We start from the raw sequence: 19,357 nt of genomic DNA on the forward strand, positions 1-19,357 counted from the left end.
CTCTGTAGGAGGAGGTACTACATTCCCATAAAATTTGAGAGACCTTCTGCTGCCTGTAGCTGTGGACCATGCAAGTTGTGGACCATGCAACAACTAAGGCATAAACAATGAGAAGTCCTGTGACACCTTATAGAGCATAGGCTACTGTGGGCAAAGACCCACTTCATCAGCTGCATCTGAAAAAGTGGGTCTTTGCCCATGAAAGCTTACTGCCAAATGATCGGTCAGTCTACAAGGTGCCACAGGACTTCTTGTTCTTTTTGTGCATACAGACTAACATGGCTACCCCTCTGAACAAGGGCACAAGTGACCTTTTAGTTAAATCAGCAGTTTCAATTAAACGAAATTTGAAAGAGAGGTTTTGTTTCAGGATTTTTCACAAAGTCTGCTTAATTTCTTTAGGGAGTAATTTTCCAAAACTTGCAGAAATAAGGAATGAAACCTTATTAATATTGTACATTGTTTAACATGCTACTCCCAATGTTCACTATTTTCTAGTAGAAAGGTGGCTGGGAGTAGCATTTAGCACAGGGCTGGAAGTGCAGAGTTTTTAAAACAAAATTATTTTCCAGTGGAAATTAATACTTAACAGCAAAATATTCATGCACTAGCCAAAATACCCAATAGCTCATGTGTGAGAGTATCTTCAAATACAAAAGACCATCTCATTTTGAAAAAGCTCTTGCTTCCCACCAAACTTACTGTATGATTATTGATGTTGTCTGCTGTGCTGAAAGGATCAGTGTCTGCAGTCATAAAAGGATCAGTGGAGGATTGTTTGAAAAAACAGTCAGCTGCAAAAGGATCTGAATCTTTGAAGGGATCATCACCAAAGGGATCTGAAGAAAAAAATTGAATCGACCTGTTCAGGGAACATTTCTTGTCATGATTTCCTGCTGTTTTTTTAAATTGCAGTGTTATGAAATAAATGTAATTTTGTACAGCTTTATTCATATAAACAGCAGAGCACAGCTCCTCTGTATTCATGGCTGGTCATCACCTTCTGGTTAAAGGCAGAGACTTCTAAATGCTCTAAAATCCACATGCCTATTTACATGGTCTTCAAATTTGCAGGGCCTCATGAGGTGCTGGGTAGTGTTAATGGCTAAAATACAGGGTGCATTCATCTAGGAGTTTCCTGAAGAAGCCCCTAAGAAGAGTTTTGCAACATCTATTTTTCAGTCCACACATGAAGCTCAAACTATGACTCCAGTCCTGTGCAAACTGACCTCAGGCATTGGGATTTATCTCAACTAGTGTATAGCACCAACTGCTCCACCGAGAGGTTATAATAAAGTTAGGGTAAAGTCAGTAAAGTAGCTGGACTCAACGGGAATTAAATGTTCATGTGATATCCACACAGAGCAAGATTAGAGCTCTGCTGAAACAGTGTTTGCAGTCAGTCCACTCTCACGGTTAACTGTGGTACACAAAAGTGGTCAAACGGTAGCCACTTGCCCCAAGTTATACTTTTGTGTTGTAAGTTTAAACCCTACACATGGAAGAAATGGCAGAACTATCTGTAGGCATACTGCCAAACCTACTTGTGTTCAGCCCATATTCCTCTCCAAGGGACGTTATCACTCAGTTGAGAACATCTCTTTAAGACGACAATGTGCCACTTTACATCTCTCAGCCTCCTAGGCTGCAGATGGGCATATAGATCCTTCAGACGCTAGACCCAGATTTGAGGTAGACACACAGTCTTTACTCTCCTGTCTTTGCCTGATTCCATCTGATACATGTACTCCACACATTCCCAGCATTCTAAAACACCTCCAAGCTTACGAGGTGCACTAAGTGATAAGGAGGAGGGAGGAGCTGGGGTGTGTGACTGACTGACTGACTGACATACACACACACAGCAGCAGAGATTTGTGCACAGAGAGGGACTTGGAGCAATGGGCTTGACAGATGAAATACTGGATGAATTAACATAGTCATACAGGAGTCTTTCACCTGGGAAAACATGGGGTGGTCATAGCAGGGAGGGAGATGCCAGAAAACTCCAGGGAAGAGTGGAATTCAAAAGGAAAGCTTGTGAGCTATGCAGTGTGGGGCAACGCTGAAGGAATTTCAGATCTGTCTCAGTCCCCAGAACACCACATCTATCTCCAGTCAAAGGTACTTATTTGGTCTCCCTTCTAATATATTTTTCCTGACAACACCCTTTGAGGAAGGGCAGTATTATTAGTCCTGTTTTACAGATGGGAAACTGAAGCACAGAGAGGTTAAGAAGCTGTCCCAATCTAGGTTCTGAACTCAATCTGGGTTCAAATTCTTGCTCTATCTTAGATTCTGTTTTGCAATATCTATTTTTCAGTCAACACCTGAAGCTCAAACTATGACTCCAATCCTGTACAAACTGACCTCAGGCATTGAGATTTATCTGAACTAGTGTATAGCACCAACTGCTCCATTAAGAGGTTATAATGAAGTTAGGGTGTTCCAGTGTTTACTCGCCCTGACAGTTGGGAAGTTTTTGCTAAAGTCCAACCTAAACCTCCCTTGTTTGTGTAGCACAAATTTAAACTATACCAACCTGAAAACATTAAACGGTGACACTAACATGACATTGCCATCACCTTGGTCACTAAGGCTGTCTATTTTACCCCATTCCCCCACCCTTTCTCTATCTTGTCTATTGATATCATATGCACTTTAGGATCGGGTCTGGGTCTGTGCAGTGCGAAGCATGATGGGGCCCCAGCCTTGGTTGGCACTTAGCTACTTCCATAATTTATTATTGATCGTGTTTGTTTAGCACAAATTTAAACATTGGACAACCAGAAATTATAGTACGTGTAAATTTAACTTATCTCTCTGAGTGATGCCCGACCATACCAGCATCTCTCACACACTAAACAATTTACTCAAATGGATGGTACAGTTTATGTGGCTGAAAACTTCACAGAGGGGCTGAAAATGAGGGTAACATTTTACAGACTGATGGGGTCTGTGTACATGTTCAACAGGATAAGTGACTGAGGGTGGCACATTCCAATAGCCTGAACTGCTTTTAAATGAATTTTCCAGCTACACTGAAATATTGCCTAAGTGAACATATCTTGTCAACATTAGAAAAAAATACATCAAAAGATAGTATTTTTACCACATTTCAAGTTGAACAATTGCTCCCAAGCTCCTTTTATTTTGCATTCTGTACATACTTGACTGCAGTTGTTCAAAATTCCAGCATGTAAAAGTTACCCTAGGGTTCTCTCCCTTCCTCTCCTAATGGATGAGCTGTTTTCTGTGTTAATTCTAGGCAAATAGTCATTAGGACAGGAAATTCTTACAAAAATGTGAACTCTGGAATCACACTATTCCAGTACACCAGCATTTGGATAGAATCATACAGTGCAGCAAACCCTCAATTTAATGAACTAATGGTGGGAGGGGTGTCCGCTAAACCCAAAAGTCCATTAAATTGGAGAGTTTACTGCCCGCAATACCCCCACCAGTCCCTCCGCCCCCAAATGCCTGAGACCCACCACCACTGGAGCTGGAACTGCCTCTGCAGCTGGGGACCCAACCATGGCTGGGGACTCAACTCCAGCAGCAGGAGCTGCCACTGATGGAGGCGCATCAGGGCCTAGAGGAGCCACCTCCACCACTGGAACTGCTATGTGGTCCTCCCACTAGGGGTGGGGTGTGTACATGAGTGCTGTCTGACCGTGTATGTGCCTCACCCCGATATTTACAAAGTATTAAATTATAATTTAAAAGCTTTAGTATCTACTTACCAACTTTCCCAAAGGGATCATCCTTGAAAGGATCACCTGTTGAAAGAAAAATTTAAACACTTAAATCTTTTAGTTGCAAGCTTGTTTTCAATTGAGGGTCACTACACTGCAGACTTCTAGCAAATTACAAAATCTAGCAACCCTTACTTGTGCAAGTATTTCCATTGACTTCAGTGGGACTACAATAACTGGTATTAAGCTGTTACTATTATTTCCTAACATAAGTATAGTCAGTGTAGTGAATTGCAAGATCATCTCCTCTTGGCAGGCATTCAATAACAAGTGGGACATCTTCATGTCACACTCCTATTTGTGAATCCATTGATGGCTGGGTCAGCCCGATTCTGGAGACGCAGGTCTCATCACAGAAGGGGCAGGTGATGGTAGCTGTTGGAAGGGCGTGGGGCAATTTTTGCTGCTCTTTTCTTCTCTGTCTCTCCTCATCTGCACTGCAGCGGGACCTCTCAAATTGTGCCACCACTTCATGGATTACCACTCTCCATTGGGGATGGTCCTGGGTATGGGTCTCTCAAGTGTTGACTTTTTCATATGTGCCTTATAGTCAGGGTAGTGAATTCCAAGATAACTGATTGATAACTGATAGCAAAAGCTTTCATACCACAGTATTTGCCTACTTATATGCTTAGAATATAAATCAAAGGAGTAGTATTTATCGGATAATCTTTGAGTTTTTGTTGTAGAACTAGTGCAGTCCCACTAACATGAAAGTTACAACTCTCTTGAGTTAGGTATACAGGACTAGGGCCAAAGTTTGCAATAAACAGAGCAGACAGACAACCAGCCTCTCTCTTTAATGCAGAAAGACAGCCTCTAGGGCAAAGTGCAGGGCAGGGCCTCCAGGTCAGGGGAAGAAGGGGAACGAAATTTTGTAAGGGGTGTGCAGCACGATCAGGCTCATCCACCTCATTAAAATTGTTGAAATATGTTACTATTTTTATGTCTGTGTATTCACATTTACATGCCAACTAATAAAGTTTTTACATTCCACAAACTTATTTTCTTACACGTGCCGAAAACCCCACATGAACATAACCAAAAATTCTATCTGTTTGGATTCCATTAGACAGGTTGGAGGAGACCTACTAACTGCAGCAATGAAAAGGGGGGCCCCGATGTAAAAAGTTTGTTCACCCCTGCTCCAGAGAACAAGTATCATCATAAATTTGTCTCTGGGAGAAAGCCAGAAAGGTGTGGATGAAGGAGCAGTTGCCATGGCTACTACAAAACAAAATAAGAAGGCAGAAAATGGAAGGAGCAGACTCCTCGCAAACTTCTCCCACATTCAATTTCTGACACACTAATGGCTACTCTCTTGTGGTGCTCAGAGTAAAAAATATTTCTGAAACCCAACCACAAACGCAGTTAATGGAAAGCTATTCTACTACAGAAAAGTCTATTCCAGTTCAAATACACATTAGCTTTTAAAGACACAATAATTCAGGCTAACAGAAAAATCTACTTACTTCCAACGAAGGGGTCAGACTGGAAGAAATCTAAATTGGCATCTGTAACTTGATCAGGTACAGGATGAGATTTTGTATCAAATGCATCTTCCTAGGAAAAAAGTATGACATGTTTTAGGCAGAAAATGAGCTGAAGTATTTGTCATTTGACGTTTAGAAAAAGAATGACACTAACAGTTAAAAAACCAACTAGAATTCTATTTAATTCACTGAGGGACAGCTGAAAAGCCAGCCAACAGTATACCAGAATAAATGAAAAAACTTTCCTATAGATTCATAGTCAAAATTAAAAGCAACTGCAGAATCTAAACTGATGACAATAAGCATTTTAAGGTCATGAGACGACAGAATGATTGAAAGACAACTTAATCCACTGCAAGCCATATAAAGATTTCTTATGAATTTTTTTAATTTGTACAAACCCACTTTTTTGTTAGCAGCTGCAGTCAGAGTCTCCTCCTCTTCTCCAATAGCAGCATATGTTGTTTCAGGACTATTTCTTACCTATTACAACAAACAAGAACACTGAAGTTCATGTATGGTAAGATTCTACCCTCTAAAATATGAAAGGATTTCAGTATCAGAGATGGAATATGCTCCAACAAAAGACTAGGCCAACTATATAACTGTAAAACACCTATTAAAAAGGAACACATCTACCGAGTATTGATTTTCACCTGCCAAACTGACACACAAATATACTGTTGCCTGTTCACATACCAAAGACAGCACACACCTGATGCACAAAGAGTATCTTTATAGTTTGTAACATTATGAAATGCTTGGAGAACTCTGAAGATGCAGGGAACGCCATGAGCCCAAGAAAAAAGGTAGTTCAGCAAGCAGCGCAGCTTTAGATTTCAGTACTATTTCTCATTCTGTCCATGCTACCTCGCTTGTAGAAGACTACCCTCCTTTTATGCACAGGAAATATCAATTCAGATGACTAAATTTATGACACACTTGCTTTGGGGACAACTGTGTATTTGCACAAAACAAAACTTACTTCACAGGCATTTATCATCCAAATGGAAATTGCCTGCTCTCATGACATTCCTCTTACAGCAAAATGAAATACGATACTTTGAGAAAATGATAGTTTTTGTGCTCTTTTTTAAACAAGTTCAGCTTTAGTACATCCTTAACTCAGATTTCACTGTTGTACTATATTATAACTAAGAAGGAAGTCAAAACACTTTACTCACTGAAGACCCATGGTTTATTTGTTCAGCTTCTGCTGAACTCTCTCTTTCAGCATTCTCATTAAGGTTAGCAGCTTCACTGCTGCTGTTGCTAAGGCTAGAATGATCAGCAGTTCCATTAACAAGTGTGTTGTGTGGGTGAGAGTGCCAGTTAAATTGGTTATTTTCCAACTCTTTCAACTCAAACAGTTTTGTTTCCATCTGTAAACAGAAAGCATAAATACATATATTAGTATAGCTGTAGCAGAAAATAGTACTTACTTTTCCACGTACACATGGGAGAGAGACTGCAGATTGAACCTGAAATTACTGTTTTCTGAAGAAAAAAACAAAAGGAACAACACAGGCACGTTCTTGGGCTTCAACATCAGGGGTGACGTTCAGAACACAATTAGCACACAGAAGTACCATTTAGAAGAGGAGAAGCAAGATCAGAACTAAGAACAGAACTAGATTCTAAGAACTCAGATTAATTAACCCCAGTTCTAACAAAAAAAACTGGTCTGTAAAGTTAGATGTCACAACCTGTGTCATACTGTTTCCTCACTTGGAAAATAACATCCTATCACATAGGGTATTGCAAGGAGCAATTCACCTTCATAAAAGTCCCGCAGCAGTATTATTAGCAGAATCACAGATCTCATTATTTATCAGCACAGCTAAACTGCATCAGTCCCGCAACTGTCAGTCTAAGTATTTATCTGCACAACTCTGTACGGAAGTGTTATTCCATTTCACAGATGGGAAGGTTTAGCAAGCTAAACCTTGGGAGGAGGAGGAAATTGAACCAGTGTCTTTCCAGTCCCAGACAAGTGCCCTAACCATTGGGAAATCCTGACACAGTCAACAGCACTTTTAAGCAAAAGGGAGCTAGAGGGGAAACAGAAGACCAAAAGTATAAATTCAACAACCTGTCAAAAATGCGACTTATGACAAGCAAATAAAACTAATCACTCAAAAGTTAATCTGAGGGACAGATACTGTCTTAAGTGCCTCTTTGCTAATGGAAGAAAAAGAATTAAGTGGGTAGGGACAACAACATTCTCACTGTCTGGGTTCAGATGCCACGTGACGCAACAATGCCAAGGACATTTTTTGGCTACTCAGCTTCTGAACTGTACGCCTAAGGCCGAAATCAAAGAATGTGGATATGCTATACATTACTTCTGTAGGAAAATACACTTCTTTGTTAATTCTCATGAAGTGATGCTTAACATCAGAAATAAAAATGTAAGTGAGCAGTGAAGACATGCCAATGATGGCTGTAAAACTCCCAACATTAAACAGCAGGATTAAAAATGATATTAAGATTTCTAAGTTCAAAGCTAATAAAAGACTTATCTGTGGATTTCAAAATTTAAAAAGGATATTTGTTTATTAGCAGATGTGGCTGTGCCTTAGCCAAGCAGAGAGAAGGGCTCTAACTATAGTATTTTTTAGCACAAAAAACAAAACTGCATGAACAGTGGCTTCTACAGGTACATTTCACCCTTTCAGAAAATGGTAAGGCAAATCAGAAAGGGGAAAAAAAACCCAACAAAAAATAATGATGCATAATATTTGCTAGATGATGTCCAAGAGCCACACAAGGGAACAGTCACCAACTGGCAAAAATAATGTTAAATGTAGGTGTGGGAGGCAACAGAGAAAGAAAAGGGGCTTCAAATCCTACAGGGTAACTGGAAGGGCACAAATTCAACTCAGCGATTTCAAATAGGAGCAACAATGCTCTTCTAAACAGAACACTACATAAATATTGTATATATGAAATGTGTGTATGTGCACCAGTTCTTAACCTCTGGATAACTAGTCTCAAACACAAATGAAAATATATTCAATGATCTCACATCTCAATGACGGACATAACCATAGAAGTGTATGACTAGAAGGGACCTCAAGTTCAGTATCCTACACTAAAGGTAGGACTAACTATTATCTAGGCCATTCCTGATAGTGTTCATTTAATCTGCTCTTAAAAATCTCCAATGACAATACTCCAAAACCACAATATCAACATAAACCTTCCAAGCAAAAGGGCTGGGAGCTCGCCAGAGCAAAGGGCTACACCAGCTCCAGCCACAGGATGCTGCCAGGGCCAGAGTCCCTGGCAGCAAAATGGCTGTAAGCCAGGCAGTGCAGCACTCCACTGCTGGCTCCACACCCCTCCCCCCAGTTCCCCCAGCTGGTCTGCCCCACCCCCACCCCCAGCTCAGAGAAGCTGGTGGTCCACACCACCTGTGCAGCTGGGGGGGGAAGCCAGGAGTGCTGGTTCCAGCCCCCAGGAAACTACTGAGGCCAGGGGAATCCCTGGCAGCAAAAGGGCCGAGAGCCAGCCGAACACAGCCCCTTTGCTGCCAGGGATTCCCTGGGCCCGCAGTTCCCTGGAGCTGCAGCCACTGAGCACTGAGCTGGGCCAGCTCCCAGCAACGAATGTGACTCGTATTAAGACAAGAAACGCGCATGTCAAATTCGTGTAAATTGTGGGTTTACTATGCTGATGTTTTTCTCACTTCCATAAAATAAAATTAATTTTCTAAGTAAAATGTACACTATAATGTAAATGAGGCCCTATCATCTAAACATTAGCTCACTGACCTTGAAATATCACTTAGCTCATATAGCATTATTTTACATATTAATATGAGAGATTCCGGCAATATTAACCAGTTAACAGGGAACAAATTTTCATAAGGAAGTAAAAGAAAAATGAGCAAACCCACTGTAAAGAAAAAGAACAAGAAGTGGTATCTTACCAGATAGATTAGTATTTGTTGATACTTTTCCACAATGGCTTACTTACGGAATTGATTTCCTGTTGTGTATCCTGCAGATGCTGCTGAAGAGGTCCCAACTGTGCTTTCCCTGACTCTATGCATTGCTCTAGCTCAGCAGTTTCTTGCTGCAGGCGACTCAGCTCCTCTTGAGCTTTGGTCAGTTCCTCCTCATATGTCGAGATCTTGGATTCCTGACTCATTACTTCAGCCTTCAGAGAGGCAATCTGCAGAGTGAAGAAACACTTCATTAAAAAAAAAATCCAATGAAAAATGTGTGTTCATCAAGCTACTTTCAAATACCAAAAACTCATCATGAAATATCCAAGCTGCAATTATTGCATGTTTCCCTCTGGAGATTTAAGCCATAACTACACTGAGATTAAAGCAGTGATAACCACATATGGGATTAAATATTGTTATGACTAACAGGGTTTTAGCATGGTTTCCTTGACAAACATGAACAGAATTTTACATTGATATCTCAAAGGGATAGCGTAAGTTCATGCTATAAGATTATCCAGAGTTGATAGCCTATACTAGTCTTCAGAAAAACCAATGTTTGCAGAATCAAAATGCAGTTAGCTACAAGTATAACTAACACAGGGGTAGTCAGCATGTTTTTAACCCTAGCATGATGGGCAGGACCTATATGTAACATGGAATCACTGAACTGAATAATGTTTTCTGCGCTTATTGTTCCTCACATGGCCCTAAGAACCTACTCTTTTCTTCTACTCAAATTGCATTCTTCTTCCAACCACAGTCCCTCATTAAAAGAGCTATATTCCTCCAGGGGAATGCTGGAACAGACTCCCATCAATAATGGCCTCAACTGGAGAGAGAGACTAACATGGATATGAACTACCAGAACGTACCAAATGGGCCTCTTCAGCACATTTCTGCCTGATATCATTAAGTTGCTCCTCTAATTTGGCTTTTTGCTCATCAAGGCCATTAAGGATTTCTTGTGCTTCCTGTTTCTGAGCTTGCAGTTTCTGTAGATTACTGCTCTCCCTCTTCACTTCACATTGAAGGTCCTGCAAAGAAATATTTTTTTTTTTGTCAGTTTCTTTTCCTCGGCCACTGACATATAGTTACTGCACTCCTTTTCACTGAAAAGCAACAGCATTATGTCTTCAGCACTAGCTTCTCAAAAAAATGTAAAAAAGTCAAGGAAGAGATTCCACAATTATAGCCATAACTGAAATATAATGAAACACTTCTTTAAAACTGTTCTAGAATTACTATTTTCTATTTTCAGAGCACTTTCACACACACACACACACACACACAAAGAATCCAACATTTTAATAAAGTAGCATCCATATGCAGCAACAAAGATTAACTGGTTTATCCAAAAAACAGTTGGTCACAATTTAAACCCTAGAATCCTCCTCTGCTCAGGCCACTAGACTACATCCGTCCAACGATTTAATTATATTTTAATATACTCATTTGTTTAGGATTTTCTTTTAAAGTAATAATGGAAATCCTACTAGATCAACACCAAATGATAATTTCAGTTTACAAAAAGCATAAATTAGCATATTTAATATGAATATTCAGTCGCAACATACCTAAGAAGTCTTGTTCATGCAGGGCACTAGGCAATTGGGCATACTTTGAGAAATGGCCTGCTATCTTGTGATACTTTAAGATGGTCCTAAATTTACTTCTCACCTGTTTGTAACCTCACGAGACATGCAATGTACAGCCCAAGCTTCTGAGGCCATCTCCTCTCCTGGGCTGGCACAGCTTACTGTTTTCTGCATATCTGGTTGAGTAGTGAGTGGACTGAGTGTCTGTCTCGGTCCTCTGACTTTCACTGTACTCTCCCAGAAACTGCCAGGGCTACCTGGACACTCCCTCCCATCCAACACTGACCAGCTCACCTCCACCTCATACTACAACTGCCTACGGGGGTAAGGGGATGGGATTTAATAGACTTGGAGAAAGGGAGAGCCTGGGCTGCCTGAAATCAGCCTACTTGAAGTAGGAAGCTGGAAAATCAGGGGTAAATGAAGGGAGAAAGAAACTATGACTATTCAGTCTGTAATGGGGGGGAACTTGAAAAATGTAGATTTTAGTGAACTTACACATTTTATCTGGTCAATATTAGCTGATAATTAATACACAACAAAAAAAACACAACCCAAAACCTTATTCATTACACAAGGAGAAGTGCTTTCATCTCTGAAATTAATTCCACATCCAAGCTTTTAGAAACGAAGAAACTTTCCTCTCAGTTGCAATGTGTAAGACCATGCACCTACACAGAGCCCAGCCTGCTGTACCTGGAATTCCGAGAACTGATCTGCTTTTCTACTACTGCACTGACAGGTAACACTTACTTTTGTTCTATAAACACTACAGTGTTAAATATGCTGTATTTTAAGGATATTGCTTTGATGGATAATATCTAGTAACTATGATACTTTTGAAGGAGTGTCCCATTTACCAGAAACTCATCAGTACTTTCTAAAGTTAAATCAGTCATTTCTCTAAGAAATTATTCACAAATTTTACTTCTATCTTGAAGCTACTCGCCTTCTGGTATGTTATATTTAGGGATTTTTCTAAAACATATTATGTTATTTATCTAACAGTCATGTCTCTGGTGTCCATCACTGTAACATCTGAGCACCTTGCAAAACAAAAACATTGCACTCACTACCCATGAGTTGCAGGAGAGTGCCATCTAATTTTCCAGCTAAGGAAATCTGGGCAGAAAGGGTGAGTGACCTGTCCAGCATTACATGAGTGGCAGAATCAAACCTTGAACCAGGATTAGAAGATTCCATTTTAGTGTCTTTAGAAGGCTATCCATTACTGTGATAAATGACCACAATTCAAATCCTTCCTTAAATTCTGATCAGTAATTATATCTATTGCAATACCTAGGGACCGCAATCAAGGATCAGGACCTTATTGTGCTATGCACTGCACACACATGCTATTGAAAAAAGGCAGCCCTACTTCAGAATTCATAATTAAAATTTATTTATTAAAATGAGCACTTTTTGTGTTACTCTAACTTCAATTTACTGCCCAGTGAACTCTCATGAGATGACAGTGTACTGTAGGCTAGAGAGCAGAACAGTCTACAAGCGGGAGTTGAAAGAGGACCTGGTGGTCGCTCTAAATTTTGATGACAAAGGTTTTCTTGCTTGTGAAGAGGTGGCATGGCAAAATGTGCAAAGGTGCTTCAAAAAGCAGACCACATTTTTAGAAAAGCAAAATAAAGGTTGTTGGCTCCATAAAATGACAGATCTGAGAGGAGAGGCAAAATGGTGATATACCATAAAGAGCAAAGGTGTTTGATGCAGAGGGGCAAGGAGGAGAGTGATATAAATATGGGGAGGATGGGATCACAGTTAGGTGGCAGGAAGATGATTAAACAATACTCCATCATTAAGAAAATATCAGTATAATTGAGATTATACCTTCATTTGCTCAATTAACAGTCTGAACTCTACCTCTATGCACTTGTCTGCCTAATTTATTATACATTGTGAACTTATTTTTAGCAGCAAACTGGATGAATGAATCTTTGGTTTGAATTACTGACACCTGACTGACAACAATTTGCCAACACCTCCCTCTTACTAATTATCTGAACGCCTCTGACCAAAAGGTTAGGTTCCTTTTAGTAGCTGACTCCAAAAACTCAGCCATGAAAATTGTATGTGTGTATATATAAAAAAAAAATTAGGAGAATTAGATTCATAGCCATTCCTAATGTCCACAAGACTTATTCTTATGAGCAAGAATCACACAGAGAGCTGATTATTCCTCGTCTCCAGAGTAAATGGTGCTGCAAGCTTTAGTCTGCTTCCTGGACTCAGGCTAACAGGAGCATCAGGTTAGAAGCTGTTCCTCCCTGAATTCCTGTCTCATACCCTGGGATCCTACCCACTATGAGACTCACCGAAGTGCTAAAAACTGGTGGATTCTCAGTTGTAAAACCTGACAGCTAGTTTCTTAAACCATTTAGCACAATTGGGTTCCCAGTGTTGAACTGAGTCAAAAGGTTAAACTTTACTATAATAGTCCTTTTCTAACAGAAACTTCAGTTATGCTATGGACACCCTACAAAGCAATGCTTTAATTAGTTACACACACTCTCTCCCTCTTCCGAAACAAAGCTTTGCTTAGATTCAACGAAAATTAGTACATAGTTGCAAAGAATGTAAACTCACAGTAGATGCTCTGATACATTACTGATCAAGGACATGTAATACATGTTACTAAATGAAATGTTAATGCTCACATTTAAATTCCAATGACAGTAAAGAAAACATGTTTCTTTAAAACTAGACCAAAATTCCCAAGCCCTTCAAAAGCAACACCAATTCACATATCATTACATGCTTTTTAATCATCTTAATAGCAACAGTTCTAAGTTAGTCACCAACAAATAAAATTAACTTTTTCATATCTTCATCTGTGTTGCAGGGACAAACGTAAAAATCTTCTCCGACTTACAAGTTCAGAGTCACTTGTATGACGCACAGACAACGCAATGCAATTTTCATACAAAGATGTAATTTTGTATTTTGACACTATTTGAAACACCTTTTATTTTTGTAACTCCTAGGTTGGAGACTGAGTTAAGGGAACAGATGCGCAGCTTGTTGCAGCAGATGGAGCAGTGGTAAGTTCTCTTAGCAACTGATATCTACTGTCTTGTGATTTCAAGATCAAGTAGGAAAAATCTTTTTGACATTATTGATTAGAACCACTAGACTGACAGCAGGCACACTAGTTACAGAAACTTGTCTCCTCAGTGCAAAAAATAAATCAGCACTTTCCAAAACTCCAAACCCATCAACACACATGGCTTCAGCAAGAGGATTTAGCAGGGAACCACCCTTCATGTGCGTAAATGCATTAAGGGACCCGAAGAAATCCAAAAGCAGAGCAGCCAGCCAGGGAAGGCATAAAAGTAGGAAAAGGACATGGAGAGGTAGACAAAAGAATGGAAGAGCAAAATAAAAATAGAACTTAGCAGTAACATTTGAGTAACAGATAAGAATTCTTTTTCATTACTACAAATTCCAGCTTACATTATGGTTTACATCTCACACCGATTACTGGAGCTATTTACTGTTGTTTATTTCTTCCCTACCTAACTCTCCTCCTCCTGTCCCAAATTTCCACGACTTCCAGTCCTGCTTCAAATTCAAACTCTTTACCCTGCCCTACAACACTGTGCTCATTTGCTCAAATGTGCCCATCATTCATTCTGCTTATTCCAATCTTTTCTCTTGCTCTCTTTTCTCAGGATAGGCTTTATGCTTTCAATTACACTGTCCCCATGCTATGCAAATGCTTCCCTGGCCTCATCCATGGAACTTCCCTTCTTAAAAATGCATCTTCTCCCTTTCTCATCAATATCTGGCACAGGATCCTTGTCCTGAATGCTGATCATATTTAAACAATATTTGCACTATACACACTTATAATACAAGTGACAAAAACCAGAACTACCACCATATACTTCTCCTCCAGCATTGAAAGGAGAAGCCAAGACAGAAAGTCATCAGAAGTTATTCTCTCTTTACATTTAAAAAAAAATCTTTACCAAAGTACAGTGCTCAAAAAGGCAATAGTCTGAAATTTCTTGCAACTGAAGTTCTATTTATGCAGAGAACTACTAAAGGCAGGGGCACTGAAATGAAATCTTCTACAAACATTCCACAGCTTTCTATGCATTATTCCACAGGAATTAGCCTTCCTTCAAATGATAAAAAAAACCTGGTTCACTCAGGACTGGCCTTTGGGTGTATCCCTGTGTAAAGGGCATCCCTCTTCTGGAAACCCAATGTCATAGACCTTTTTTCCTTCCATATAAAAGGCTAGCCATTTTTGTTGCTGAAAACCTTAAAAACAAACTCATCGGTGAACCTAGAAATCTGACTCACGTAAGCCCACACCTGGGATGTGAAGACCACAAGGCAAGGATCTCTAAATTTTGAGAAGAAACTGAGGAGGATGGGTAGATGCCCAGAATGCCGATGATAGTATTTGGGTCAAATGCAAGTTGCTTCTCAGCCAGCTATATTGCCTCCTCTTGAGTAGGCAATGTGGAATGTGGCCAGGGACAAAGTGATAATTATGATGAAGAGAAGCATAGTGTAGCACAGCAGTCCTCAAATTTAACTGCACTTTGACCTTTTTCTGACAAGAAAAATTATCCTAAGTGGGAGGGGACCAGAGTCTGCCACCATGGGCAGGGTGGAAGGAGCCAAGACTTACCACACTGCAGATTCAAGCTCTCAGGCTTCAGCCCTGAGACCCAGCGACTCTAACGCAGGCCTGGTAATCCCATTAAAATGAGGTTGCGATCCATTCTGAAGTCCCACCTCACAGTTTGAGAGCTTCTGGTTTAGCCAATTACATTTGGAACTTGGATCAAGAAACTCTTATGGTCTCCCATCTCTGAAACAGATTCCCTCATCTCACAAATCACAAAAGCCTTTTAATACCGCAATTGCTTCTCTTGTGTGTCCTTTCCCCTTGCCAGCTAAACCCAACTGTTTGCTTGTCTTAATTCAAGCCCCAATCATACAAGCTTTACATACACCTTACTCAAATCAACTGCATAGCCTTGCGTGCATACAATAAAGCATATAAGGCTACGTCTACACTAACCTGAAACTTTGAAATGACCATGCAAATGGCCCTTTCAAAGTTTACTAATGAAGTGCTGAAATACATATTCAGCGCCTCATCAGAATGCTGGCAGCCATGGCACTTTGAAATTGCCGCATCTCGCCACCATGCAGCTTGTCTAGACAGGGGTCCTTTTCAAAAGGACCCCGGCAACTTCGAAATCCCCTTATTCCTTTCAGCAGAAAAGGACCCCCCATCTGGATGAGCCACGGCAGTTTTGAAGTGCCATGGCCGCCGGCATTCTAATGAGGTGCTGAATATGTATTTCAGTGCTTCATTAGTAAACACTGGGATAGTGTAGACATGGCCTAAGTGTATACCAGATCAGGACATTAGTTTACAAGCTTTATGGCATGGACTGTCTCTTACTATGTGTCTGCACTTTATCTGGTGCAATAACAACAAGTCGTCCTTTGGCACCTTACATACTAACAGATATTTTGGAGCATATGCTTTCATTGGCAAAGACCTGCTTTGCCAGACGCAATGGCACTTAGATTCATATTAGAGCCTTAAGAGTGCTACCATATCTTCTCTCCTGTAAAATAAAGGTTGAATCTCTCTAACCCATCACACTCTGGTCTGGCAACATGCGTGGTCTGCCATAGTTTTAGTCAGCCAGATGTCTGTTTATCATGGGTGCGGCCAAGTTTCCTCACAGTCACAGTGTGTGCAGCTGCTAGTCCTGGCTCTCAGTGTTCTGAGCTGTTATTTAGCTTTATTTCACCCCTAAACGTCTTCTAAGAGCCCAGTAAGCCCTGGAAGTGTTGGTAATGCTGCTGGAGAATACTGATTTCCCATCATTCAACAAATTCTCTAGTTCAGCACCAGTCAGGTCCAGAGGGTGACGGACTAGACACATTGTATTTGTAGAAACCATACTACTTACCTCCTTACAATACATTGTGACAATTAGCTCATTTTTCAGAGCACAAATTATTGTCATATACAAAACAAACTATAGAGAACTGCAGAGAAAATGGGGGATAGAAAATAAAATGCAGTAAAGAGAAGGGAAAGAGACAACCATAAAGATCAAAACTATTAATATGAAAAAATTAGAGGAAAGGGTGCTGATTTTTAAAGAAAAGGAAATAAATGGAAAGAAGAATGAAGCAGAAGAGTAGTTAAAATAAGACAGATGGAAGGAAATTAAGGGATGATAAGCAAATGGAAGTAGAAAAAGATAGCTTTTAATGAGCTGTGTTCAGGATATGCAATTTTATCCTATTGAACTATCCTGACAAACATCCCAGATACTGGTTTGTTTGGCTGGGTGACAGAGATAGCTATTTTGTCGGTCTGCATTAATACTTCTGACAATGCCATACTCTACAGATGATTAATTTGTCAAATTCACTGCCGATCAGAAGAAGAAAGGAATAACCAGAAGCAACGGCTGGAAGATAAAGATATACAAATTCAAGTTAGAAATATGGCACACTGAATTTATGTATTTTATTTCAACAGTGTGGGTGATTAACCACAAGAGAAGTGGCAGATCCTCCCTCTCCTAAAGTTTTCAAATCAAGTATGGAATCCTTTCTGGAAAATATGCTTTAAATCAAACATGTTTCCAGGCTCAATGAAGGAGGAAGTGGGTTAAAAAAATGTATGTCCTGTATTAAACAAGGGGTCAGACTAGATGATCTAATGGACCCTCCCAGGATTTCAGTATAGCTCTTCATATTTTTTTAAAATTGCTGCACTTTAGCAAAACTTAGTGTTCATACTGACATTTTATCTAAAATTCCATGCCCATTACTGTTCTTTAGCATTGTTTTAGAAACACTAAATTTTGAGTTCTTCTATAGGAAGTTCTCTCTACAGCTTACAAATGGGGGATGTTTGAGAGAGAACAGTTTGTCATCACAAAAATAATTTTGATGGAGCAAGCACTGGAGAGTGATATTACTAAGTGAGTCAGGCAGAAAACAGATCAGAAAGTAAAAAGCTCTGGTACACAGTCAAATATCTTAGCAGACAGCAACACAACAATCAAAACCACAAAAACAAGCAAGACTATTTAGTGGCAGTGAATTTGTTACCTTTCTTATAACCAGTACCTTTTTTTGTAAAAAAAGAGGTGCTGGTACTCAGCCAGCTCCCTCTTCCTTCTCAGAGCTAATGCCCTAGCTAGGGCTGCTGACATACTGGTACTCGGTACCAGCAAGTACCAGCACAAAAAAAAAAAAAAAAAAAAAAAAAAAAGCACTGCTTGTAACTTTACAAACATTGGCAGAGAAACTTTACCAAAACCCAGACACCAGCTCAACATTACTGAAATTCATCTCTGAATCTCAACATATCATATCATTTGTGTCTCCTTCCGATCAGAGGAAGAATAAGGAATAAGCCACCATGAAAGCCTACTTGATCTTCACAGCTGCTTCTTGTATGATTGCTTTAAACAATGCTTTTATTAAGTTGATCTCGTTTTACCTCTTGACCTCAAACACTAGATACACAGAATACATTTGAGTAATGGGATATCCTGTTTTCTTAATAGGAATTAATAGATCAGAAAGTTTGAATTTAGTACTACTTGCCTTTTTTCCCAACCACCACCAGGAACTCAATTTTGAGTAAACAAAACACATATGAACCATGAGATTCCAGAATAAACCATACAAAATTATCCCTGATGTGCATTATACATGAATATTCATGACTGGTTTTACTAGATTATTAAAATTAGATTCCATTCACATGAATGGCCACATTTAATTAATATATTTGATACAGCAAACTTTCATGTGACATCTTGTTGCATATTCATTTGGCTGTCATTGTTACTCATGTGTCAGGATCTGATTATCTCCTGAAAGGTCATGCAATTAACTGTCATCCAGTTATGAAGAATGTAACATAAAATAAGTAAGCAAAAATTCATAATACAGTTATGAGGAAGACATTGCTGCATTGTACTTCAGTTCAGAAAATGCAAGAAAATTGATATAATTTATTTTCTATCAAATGCAAACTGATTTTTACTGTCTATTGTTCATTCAAAAAGTATTTAGATAATCAGAACTCATGTTTCAGTAAAATTTTGATTTTTAAAAGTAGCAACTCAAGCTGCTTTGGTAATGTAACTCTTAATTGAAAAACAGCTTTTCAGCATTTAATCTGGGGCTGGGTGGGAGGGGGTTGGCTGAACATAAACACCATAAACCTTGGCATATAATCACCTAGATTAGGTCTTTAGCCAGAGAAAACAGCAAAAAAAATTTGAATTTGCTGATCTTATGGAAATATTGTCATAGTCCTTTTAAAAGTAAAGCTGCTGAAAAAGGATATTTAGATTTTTAAATTTCTCTATAAGAGCAACAAATAAGCCTCCCAAGTAGGGATTTAGTGTGACTGTCATGCAAGTGGTGAATTTTATGATACAAATCTATTTAATTTGACCAGTTTATTCATCTTAATCTGCAGGACATTGAAATAGTTTCACTGGTTTGCAAAATACATATATT

At 39.5% G+C, this 19,357-nt stretch overlaps 1 protein-coding gene across 1 annotated transcript in view; it reads right to left on the reverse strand.

Annotated features, from left to right (window-relative positions):
- EPS15 (epidermal growth factor receptor pathway substrate 15) overlaps positions 1-19,357 on the reverse strand; it is a 94,216-nt gene that overhangs the window by 17,063 nt on the left and 57,796 nt on the right. Inside the window, exons 14-20 of the mRNA XM_075002549.1 lie at positions 10,082-10,243; positions 9,233-9,430; positions 6,436-6,633; positions 5,657-5,734; positions 5,231-5,321; positions 3,747-3,782; positions 703-839 (exon numbers count right to left, since the gene is read on the reverse strand). Of these exons, the coding sequence (XP_074858650.1) occupies positions 703-839; positions 3,747-3,782; positions 5,231-5,321; positions 5,657-5,734; positions 6,436-6,633; positions 9,233-9,430; positions 10,082-10,243 (900 nt within the window). The remainder of the gene's footprint in view (positions 1-702; positions 840-3,746; positions 3,783-5,230; positions 5,322-5,656; positions 5,735-6,435; positions 6,634-9,232; positions 9,431-10,081; positions 10,244-19,357) is intronic.

Source organism: Carettochelys insculpta, chromosome 9, assembly GCF_033958435.1.
Source record: "Carettochelys insculpta isolate YL-2023 chromosome 9, ASM3395843v1, whole genome shotgun sequence".
Classification (NCBI taxonomy): Eukaryota; Metazoa; Chordata; order Testudines; family Carettochelyidae; genus Carettochelys; species Carettochelys insculpta.